Below are 10,878 nucleotides of genomic sequence, written 5' to 3' on the forward strand. Positions count from 1 at the left end.
AAAAAACATAAAAATTTTTTCAAAAAATAAATATAAAAAAATAAAAAAAAAAAACAAAAAAAAACTAAAAAAAAAAAAAAAAAAAAAAAAAAAAAAAAAATATACGAAATGATTAATAAAATAAATACTATTTTTTATATTTTACACATTTACTATGTTTTGTGTACATTTTTTTTTTTTTTTTTTATCTTTTAAGCTAGCTAATATGTTCAGGTAAAAATTATTTATTTTATTTATTTTATTATTTATTTATTTTTTTTTTTTATTTCAAGAGTGACATCATTGCTTTTGAAAGAATTATATTTTTCTTTCATAAAAGTATTATGTATATGTTCTTTAGTATATATATATATATATATATATATATATATATATTTTTGTGATATATCCAAATTATTATTTATCCTGGATATATTTATATAAGTATCATTATTATGTTATATTTGGTTGTTCTTATTATCACCTGACTTGTTCATATTTTTAATATTATTTTTATTTACTTCATATATAAAATTTTTTTTTTTTTTTGCTATTTCCCATTAACTGTTATTCTTATTGTTATTGTTAGTGTCATTTTTATGTTTATTTTCAAATTTTCCACTTTTATTTTTTTTCAAATCAGCATTTATAAATCTAATTAAATGTTTTGTTTTACTTAATTCAATAGAGAGGAATATTGGTATGTTTTTTATTTTTTTTAAGTATTCCACTAAATAGGGTTTAAAGAAAGAATATAAAAATTTCTGTTTTGTATTAGCACATATTTCATTACATATATAAAAGAAGGTGTATGTATCTAGAACTTTATATATTACATAGAATATTTTATTTTCCTTTATAAAAGAATGAACTTGTTCAATATTATCAATATTTAAATGATTACTTATAATTTTATAATTCTGTATATCTATATAAAATAAATTTAAACATATATTTGGTTCTTCAAGAAGACGTTTCATATCATGACAAAGTGATGGATCATTTAAAATAATTATATTATTAACACTTCTTAGTTGTATATTTAATAAATAATATCTTTGTAAACTATATTGATTATATATATCAAAAGAGTCATTTTTTGGTTCTGTTTTTTCTCTATTTAATAAGGTACAACAATTTTTATAATTATAATATTTATTATTACAATCATGTATACATTTTTCTAGCATAACAAAATTATTTATTTCAAATAAGGGTATATCATAATAATTAAAAATTATATCCAGAAATTTTTGTTTAAAACTATAATATAATAATTTATTGATCTTATTAGTTGCATTATTATATTTATATATTCCTTTATCAACAATATGTATAAAATCATTTTTTTTTACTTTATTTTCATCTATATCATCTATTAATATCTTATTCTTTTCTGGTGCCCACAATATTAATATCCAATGATAATATGAGCTATAATTATTAACATTATAAAGTATATAACAAAGTTGATCATTTAATAAATCTTTTATATTTTGTATATCAAAGGAGGGTTCTTCATTTTGTACAGAATAGGCTTTCAGAACGAATTGTACTATACAACGGAAAAAAAAAAAAAAATAAAATAAAATAAAATAAAATGTATATATATACAAATAGGTATATATTATATAAAAGTAATATTTTCATATGCAACATGTGTGTGTAATTATATTTCTTTAATTTATCATTTTATTCATAAAATGTTACATTCATTATTTAAGGAAAGAACGAGGCATCGTTTATTATTTTTCTGACTGTTGCATAAAAATATTTCCCTCTGTAAGCATGGGCTTATATGTCTTTTCATCCTTTTATTTTGAAAAAAACTTAGGAAATAAATAAAATAAGTAAGTGAATATTTTAGTAATATATATATGAACGAATAAGGGACACTATCTTTTATTTAATACAATTATATATATATATATGTATATATTTATCCTACATTATTAAATTAAGGAAAAAAAAAAAAAAATTTTCATTACACCATAAAAAGCGTTTAAAACTGTTCTTTTTTTTTTTTTTTTTTTTTTTTAATATTTATGCTCAATTATAATCGTATATAGCGTGATGCACAGTATTTAAATTGTAAATATACATACATATATATTATATATATAATATAATATATATGTATATTAAAACATACTAAAAGACGAAACATAAATTTTTTATTTTTATTTTTATTTTTATTTTTATTTTTATTTTTTTCAAGGGATAATTTTAATATAATACTGCAATGTTCCAGCAGAACAAATAATAAATATTGAGAAAACAAAAAAAGAAGAAAATTAAAAATTTTCGAATGGTTGTATTTTTGATGAAAAGGAAGTACCAGATAAACAACAAGAACTCAAGGGAAAAATATAAAAAAATATTTAATTTTTAAAAATAAAGACTTATATTTTTATTAACCTCTTTTTAAGGATAAATTAAAATGATTTAAAGTTTTCTTTTTTTATTTTTATTGAAACATTTTGAACTTTCCATATAAATATATAGATAAAATTGTAAAAGATAATAATTTATTATATATATATATATATATGTTATTATTATATGATATTATAATATAATAGTACTTTGATATATATATATATATATATATTATACAAATTAAATATTTCTTTGTAATATTTCTTTCTAAATACTTTCTATATTATTTCTTCCATGAAAAAGATACATTAAAATAAAAAAAAAAATAAATATATATTTAAGTATATTTTAATAAATATTATAAATAAAAATTAAATATGTATATATATAATATGTATATAATTTTTTTGGCTTTAAAATATAATAGTGTTATTTATAGAAATATAATTATTATTACAAAGGAACGTTTCTTTCATTTATAATATTTCTATAATATATATAATAATATATATATAATAATATATATATGATTCAAATTAAATAATGTTGGGGAAAAAAAAAATAAGTCGATCATTTTATATATCCTAATTAAAGTTAATATTTCTCTCTTTTTTGATTCATTCTTCATTTTTTTTTTTTTTTTTGTTTTCTTTTTTTTCTTTCAAAAAAGAGGAAGGGTCAATATTTCTAAATTTATTATAAGATATTGTATTTATCCCTTTTTTGAAGTATTTTTAAAAAAATTCCATCATATATATAATAAAATTTATATGTACATATATTTTTTTTTTTTTTTTTTTTACAATTTTGTGCTAAATATATATATATATATATATATATATATATTAATATGTTACAAAAAAAATAAAGAATAAGATAATCATTATTATTATTATAATATATTAAATGATAAATATTTATGTTATAAATTACTGATATGAAAATATTGTAAATATATAAATATATATAATATATATATTTATATTTATGCAGTAATATAACCTGTGGTATATTATTTTATTACAATATTATAAAATGTCAATGAATATCTTATAATTATTTTAAAACTGTTCTTTTTTTTAAAAAAAAAAAAAAAAAAAAAGAAAAAAATGAGTAGTAGGGAAAAAGATGAAAAGAAAAAAAAGCATAAAGATCACAAAAGAAATGTGGATAATAATTACAATGAAAGAATAAGAAGGGAGAAGAAGGAAAAGTTTCGTTCGTCATCATCTTATTCAACAGATTATGCTAATAAAAGAAAGAGGATGAGGACCACGTCTTCATCTTATGATAGTAGTTTAGAAATAAGAAAACATAAGAGAAAAAAGAAAAGAAGAAATAATTCTTATTCTTCATCGAATAGTTATAATAGTAATACAGATAATTATTCGAATTATAAGAAAGAAAAAATAAAAAATAAAAAAGATGTAAAGGATAAAGTTGCAAGTAATATAAAAAAAAATAATAATAAAACCCACGATGAAAGTATGTCCTCTACTCATTCAAGTAAAGATAAAGTAAAAGGGAAAAAAAATAATAAAAAATGTTATGAGGAATATAATTCAATTAGTAGTGATAAATATAATAAGAAGAAAAAAAAGAAGGAATCGAGTTCATCAGATAATTCAAGTGTGTATAGCATGAAAAGAAAAAAAAAGGATAAAAGAAATGGGTCCTATGAGGGTAAGAATGTGTATATTAGGCGGAGTGTTAGCAGTAGGAGTGTCAGCAGTGATAGCAATAAAAGTTATAGCAATAAAAGTAGTAGCAATAAAAGTAGTAGCAATAAAAGTAGTAGCAATAAAAGTAGTAGCAATAAAAGTAGTAGCAATAAAAGTAGTAGCAATAAAAGTAGTAGCAATATAAGTAGTAGCAATAAAAGTTATAGTCATATAAGTAAGTATGGTAAAAAGAAAAAAAAAATATATGATCCATTGAAAGACGACGAAAAAAATGAGGAGACATTAGAAATTAACGAAGATCTAATTGAATATGCAAAACAAAAGATTTCTAATGTTACAATTGAAGATGTAGGAAAAGCTGGAGGTGTTTATATTCCTCCATTTAAATTAGAAAGATTAAAAAATGAGGTTACAAATAAGAAGAGTGTTTTATATCAAAAACAAGAATGGATGAAATTAAAAAAGAAGATAAATAATATAGTAAATAAAGTAAATATAGATAATATAAGTGAAGTATGTTATGAATTATTTGAATGTAATTTAATACGTGGGAAAGGATTATTTAGTCGTGCATTAATACATGCACAATTAAGTTCTCCAGCATTTACAAATGTATTTACATGTTTATTATGTATTATAAATTCTAAATTTCCTAATATAGGTTTATTAACAATACAAAGGATAATAATTCATTTTAGAAGAGCATATCAAAGGAATGATAAAATATTATGTTTTAATACTGTTAAGTTTATAGCACATATGATAAATCAAAGAATAATACATGAAATAGTAGGCTTACAATTATGTTCATTACTTTTAAAAAATATAACGAATGATTCTGTTCAAGTATGTACTTATTTTTTAGCAGAAGTTGGAGAATTATATACAAATATTTGTCGAAAGGGATTAGATATAATCTTTGATAGACTTAAAGATATTATTCAAGAAGGCCAAATAAATATAAAAACTCAATATGATATTGAAAAATTATGGAATTATAGAAAAAATAATTTTAAAGATTTCCCCTCTGTTCATGATGATTTAAATTTAATTGATGAAGAGGAAAAAATAATACACGAAATTGATTTATTGGATGAGAATTTTAATAGTCAAGAAGAATTAAATATTTTTAGAGAGGTTCCTTATGAACAATATGAAGAGGAAGATATTGAATGGAAAAATATTTCTCAAGAATTATTATTTGGAGATGATTCATCAAATGAAAAGAAAAAGAAAAAAAGAAAAAATAAAGAAACAAATGGAAGTGATAGTGAAAAATTAAGTAATTACGAATTAGACGAAAATGATAATAGTAGTGAGGATAGTGAAGCCAAAAAAAGTGATAGTAATGAAAGTAACGATGATGAAAATGATAGTGATGAAAGTAACGTTGATGATGATGATGATAATAATGAAGAAATACATGATATGACTGAACAATATTTAATAAATTTACGAAAAAATGTTTATCTATCAATTATGTCATCATTAAGTTATGAAGAATGTGTTCATAAATTATTAAAATTAAATATAAAAAAAGGATATGAAATAGAAATATGTAATATGTTAATAGATTGTTGTTGTATGGAAAAAACATTTCAAACATTTTATGCTTTACAAGCAGAAAGATTATGTAAATTAAAAAAAATTTATCAAGAAAATTTTGAAAAATGTTTTGATAATTCATTTAATACAGCTCATAGATTAGAAACAGCTAAATTAAGAAACTGCTCAAAATTTTTTGCACATCTTTTATATACTGATGCAATATCATGGAGTATTTTTAAAATTATTAAATTAACAGAAGAAGACACAACTTCATCAACAAGAATTTTTATTAAAATCTTGTTACAAGAATTGACAAATAATTTAGGACTACAAACATTCTATCATAAAATAAATCACCCAGCTATATCTCCATTTCTTATAGGATTATTTCCTACAGACAATGCACAAAATATAAGATTCTGTATTAACTTCTTTACAGCCATAGGATTAGGCGCCTTAACATCATCATTGAGGAAATTATTGATAACGTAATATCTAGCAATGCAGGTTTAGAAGTTCAGAGAGAAAAATATCATATACAAAAGAAAAAAATCAAATCATAAACATAAACATAAACATAAACATAAACATAAACATAAACATAAAAATAAACATAAACATAAATATAAACATAAACATAAATATAAATATAAACATAAATATAAATATAAACATAAATATAAACATAAACATAAACATAAATATAAATAATATTGTAACATATATAATGTTATATATATTATGTAATAGTTAATTTTTAATTTAATTTTTTTTTTTTTTTTTTTTTTTTTTTTGATTCATAAAACTTAATAATATATATATATGTATAATATTTCGTGTATTATACATTTATATGTCATTTTATATATCCTGTTGATTTTTAGTGTTAATATATATATATATATATATATGTTTTATTCTTTAATTTTTTCACATCATATTTGTAATTTATAAACTTTTGGTTTTATTTTTTAAAATAATCAGAGAAGCAATCTTCATCTATATATAAATGAGAAAATAAAAAAGAAGAATAAATATATACACATAAATATGTGTGTGTCAATATATTAACATATTATATATTTTATATTACAAGTAATCCATATTTATAAGCTAATTGTTCGAGGGAAGTATTAATAGAGGAAATTTTTGAGAAGAGCAATTGATTTTTTATTTCAATTTTATTTAATCGTTCTAAATATAATTCAGTTTCTATTGAGTATATAGAAATAACATGACATTGTGTAGAAAATATGGCACGAAATAAAATATATATACACATACATATAATATATATATACACACATATATATATATATATATATGTATATATCTTTTTATTTGCTTACCTGACATATTGTAGCTATTTATGTTATCCTTTAATTTCATAATTTCCTTTATTTGATAACTATAGCTTTTCATAAAATCCATATGAGATAAAATTATATTTCTTTTATATTCAAAAGTATTATATACATCTAGAATGTTATTGCTATGAATGTATATATAAAATTCATTATCTAAGAAAAAGAATCATAAAGAATGGAACAACATAAAATAAAATAATAATAATAAATAAAAAATAAATTAATTATCATAATATTATATTCCCCATTGTAGTCGATGGTTCATTTTATCATATATTATTTTAATTTTTTTTATTTTTTATTTTTTATTTTTACATTGATTATATATGTCATTTAAAAAATCCTTGGATATTTGTTGTAGTATTAATTTAATAGTACACACATGAATAGCTATACTATTTGTGTGTTTATGTTTTTTTATGATTTCTATTAATTCTTCTTTTTTTTTATAAAGATTATCTAAAGTAGGAACAGCATATATATATCAACATATATACATGAACATATATATATATATATATATATATATATATATATATATTTATATTTATATAGATGGTACTAACCGATGTTGATATTTTCTATATATTCTTTAATTTCATCATAACAATTTTGATGTTCCTCTACTACTTCTTTTTTATCATCCTTATCAATTAAAGGATCGTTTACATCCTCATTAATTTCATAGAGCTTTATATCCCCTATGACCTTTTCTATTTTAAACAAGCGATTTTTTAGGTTATCCAAAATTTTGTTTTTTTCTTGAACATTTAATTTCATATGTAAAAAATTAAAAGAATTACAGGGGGGGAAGAGGAATGTTCGGTTTTATCAAAATGAAAATAACCATACATATATAAATAAATATATATATATATATATATATATGTATAAGGAATATACTTATTTACTTACACATGTAAACAAATAATATATCTTTTATTTTAATGGACAAGAACATATATATATATATAAATAAAAAAAAAAAAAAAAATAATATATATATATATATATATATATATATATATTTACACAATAGCTTGTTTGAATATTGTGCTAACAATATATATGATTCAGTAAAAGCTCATATATATATATATATATATATATATATATTTTATTTATAAGAATAAAAAAAAAAATTAAAAAATATATTTTGTTCTTATTATAATATATATATATATATATATATAATATATATTATATTTATGTACTTTATTTGTGTAGTTAATTTTTTTATTGTATATATGTAAATGACGGAAATGCATATATAAGCACGCCAAAAATTACAAGGGCTCAAAAAAAAAAAGAAAAAAAAAAAATTCAAATTTTAATTTAAATTTAAATTAAATATTAAGAACTAAATAATAAAATATGTTTAAAGAATAAATGAATACATAAAATAAGCATATTTGTTAAATAACAATGAAAAAGAAAATTTTAATGTTACTTTATAATTAATTTTTTTTTTTTTTTTTTACAATAATATTATTAATAATAATATTATATAATATATATTGTTATTTGAATGATGGCCTTTTAATTTTATATTATCTTTTAATCCATAATAATTTTTATTTTATTTATTTTATTTTTTTTTTTTTCATATTTTTATATGTGAGAAGAAAGAGTGTGGATGAGACAAAATGAGCATTTTATATTTCTATAGAGAGATTCTTAAAGAATGAATATTATATGCAAATATTTTTATATATAAATGAACAATTATATTAAATATATAAACATATGTAAATATATATATTATTAATTTATATGAATATATATTTTTTTTCTTTTTTTTTTTATTTCTTCCTATATATATATATATATATATATATATATATATATGTGAGATATATTATACACGTTAATATCACATATAATAAGTAATGGAATATAGTAGGAGGAAGAAATTAAAATTGAACGAATATTCTTATAAAGTCGTTCATCATAAAAGTAGCAAAGGAGTAGAAGAAAATTCTCATGTTGATTCTAATAAGAAATATAATATTGTGGACAATGATAAAAATAAAAAAATTGGATTTTATGAAAAACTTTCAAAAATATATAGCAACTTAAATATATTCAGAAAAGCAAATGAAGAGAAAGAAAGAGAGGATATTAAAATAAGGAAAAAAAAAAAAAAAACTGAAATAAAAATAAAGGATATTAAAAAAACAAATATAAAGGGAGGTATAGAAGGATATACAATGAATGGCATAAGAAGTAATATATCATGTGGTAGATCAAATAATATACCATGTAATTTATCACATATTTTGAAAGAAGAAGAGTGTGATATAATTAAACAGAGGAAGAAAAGAACATTTGAAGATATTTCAAAGGATGATAATTATGTTAGTAAAAATAAAAATGAAGATATAGATAATTATAGAAGTCCATTTGAATATCAATCCTTATTGAAATCTTTATTATATATTTATAATTTTTATACTAGTAAGAAAGATAATTCTTTTATATATAATGATAATGAGAACTGTAAAAATTATATATCTAATATTATGTGTTATAAAGATGATGAAGTATTCAATAATAATATGTATGAAGATGAAAATGAATATTATTATAACGATGAAGCTTATAAGAAGAATATATATAAATCTAATGATTTATTTAATTATAAAATAAAAGAAAGTGAATCCGAATATAATCATTTTAATAAAATTTTTATTAATGTAGTAAATGACAAATCAGGATTTTTCTTTATTTTTAATACTATATATTTTACACATTTAAAAAATTTTTATTATTTTGTTGATATATTGAATATTTTAAATTATATAGGAAAGAATAAAAGTATAATAAATAGAGATGAAATAAATAAAGATATATGTATATATGAAAAAATGGCTATGTTTATAGAATATACATATGATATATTTGTTTCTCATAATAAAAGAGCTTCATCAAATGATAACATAAGTAATAATAATAATATTAATACACATAATAATAATAATAATAATAATAATACAAATTGTAGTAATACTCGTTTACATTTAGTACATACAAAATTATTGCCATCTCACAAAAAAGAAGAACATAAAGAAACCAAAATTGAGTATATAAGAAAAGAATTAGAATTATTAAGAAGTAAAAAATCATATGAAGAACTTTTATTTATATCTATGAATGAATGTAATAAAAAAATATATAACGAAATTAATAAAATCCCTGAACTATTTTTTGATATGTCTGAAATAAGTGAATATACACCTAATGATATAATAATATCTAATGATATAAATAAAAATACACCCGATCCTTTATTTTATAATATGGATGATAACGTATCAAATGATAATAAACAAATGAACACACACATTGGAATATATGATAAATTAAAAAATAAACTTAGTTCATTTACTTCTTCAGGGTTCGGGGGGGAAAAAAATTCTATAGGAAATAATAATAGTAATAGAATATTTGTTTTTAAAAGTAACAGCACAGAGAATGAATATAAAAAAGAAGAAAATGAAATGTCTTCTTTTAATATTCAAACACATAATTTATTAAAAACAAATGACGATAATACACATATAAGTAATAATGAACATGATGATGTAATGTTTGTTGAAAATCATACTATTCCAAGTAATTATAATAAAAATAAAAAGAAGGAAAGCATAAAAGATTTTGTATTTAACTTATTCAAACAAAGGAAAGTTAAGAATGATGTTAATGAGATGTCAGAAAGGAATGATCACTATAGAATAGAAGAAATTAATAATATCAACAATGACATGCATAATGATATACACAAAGATATACACAAAGATATACATAATGATAATAATTATCATATGAATGAAAATCAAATGAACATACATTTAGCTGATGAGCAAAAAATAGATGTACTTACCAATGAATCAATAATATTAAATCTTAACAAGGAAGAAAAT

The 10,878-nt window shown here is 18.8% G+C and overlaps 4 protein-coding genes across 4 annotated transcripts in view; 2 read left to right on the plus strand and 2 right to left on the minus strand.

The window, feature by feature from the left end:
- Positions 1 to 539: 539 nt before the first annotated feature.
- Positions 540 to 1,789, minus strand: PGSY75_1238200 (hypothetical protein; the record flags this gene model as incomplete). Its single annotated transcript, XM_018786950.1, has 2 exons — positions 540 to 1,534; positions 1,690 to 1,789. The coding sequence occupies 2 exons, from the start codon at positions 1,787 to 1,789 to the stop codon at positions 540 to 542; spliced, it is 1,095 nt and encodes a 364-aa protein (XP_018640815.1).
- Positions 1,790 to 3,467: 1,678 nt separating this feature from the next.
- On the plus strand, positions 3,468 to 6,080 carry PGSY75_1238300 (putative cell cycle control protein; the record flags this gene model as incomplete). The annotated part of the gene is made up of 1 exon (XM_018786951.1): positions 3,468 to 6,080. The coding sequence occupies one exon, from the start codon at positions 3,468 to 3,470 to the stop codon at positions 6,078 to 6,080; it is 2,613 nt and encodes an 870-aa protein (XP_018640816.1).
- A 456-nt stretch (positions 6,081 to 6,536) lies between these two features.
- Positions 6,537 to 7,735, minus strand: PGSY75_1238400 (hypothetical protein; the record flags this gene model as incomplete). The annotated part of the gene is made up of 5 exons (XM_018786952.1): positions 6,537 to 6,587; positions 6,682 to 6,800; positions 6,938 to 7,108; positions 7,271 to 7,414; positions 7,522 to 7,735. The coding sequence occupies 5 exons, from the start codon at positions 7,733 to 7,735 to the stop codon at positions 6,537 to 6,539; spliced, it is 699 nt and encodes a 232-aa protein (XP_018640817.1).
- Positions 7,736 to 8,844: 1,109 nt separating this feature from the next.
- PGSY75_1238500 (hypothetical protein) overlaps positions 8,845 to 10,878 on the plus strand; it is a gene marked incomplete at both ends in the record, with an annotated part of 5,276 nt that continues 3,242 nt past the window's right edge. Inside the window, one exon of the mRNA XM_018786953.1 lies at positions 8,845 to 10,878. This exon is cut by the window's right edge and continues 2,784 nt beyond it. Within this exon, the coding sequence (XP_018640818.1) occupies positions 8,845 to 10,878 (2,034 nt within the window).

Source organism: Plasmodium gaboni, chromosome 12 (assembly GCF_001602025.1).
Source record: "Plasmodium gaboni strain SY75 chromosome 12, whole genome shotgun sequence".
Lineage (NCBI taxonomy): Eukaryota > Apicomplexa > Aconoidasida > Haemosporida > Plasmodiidae > Plasmodium > Plasmodium gaboni.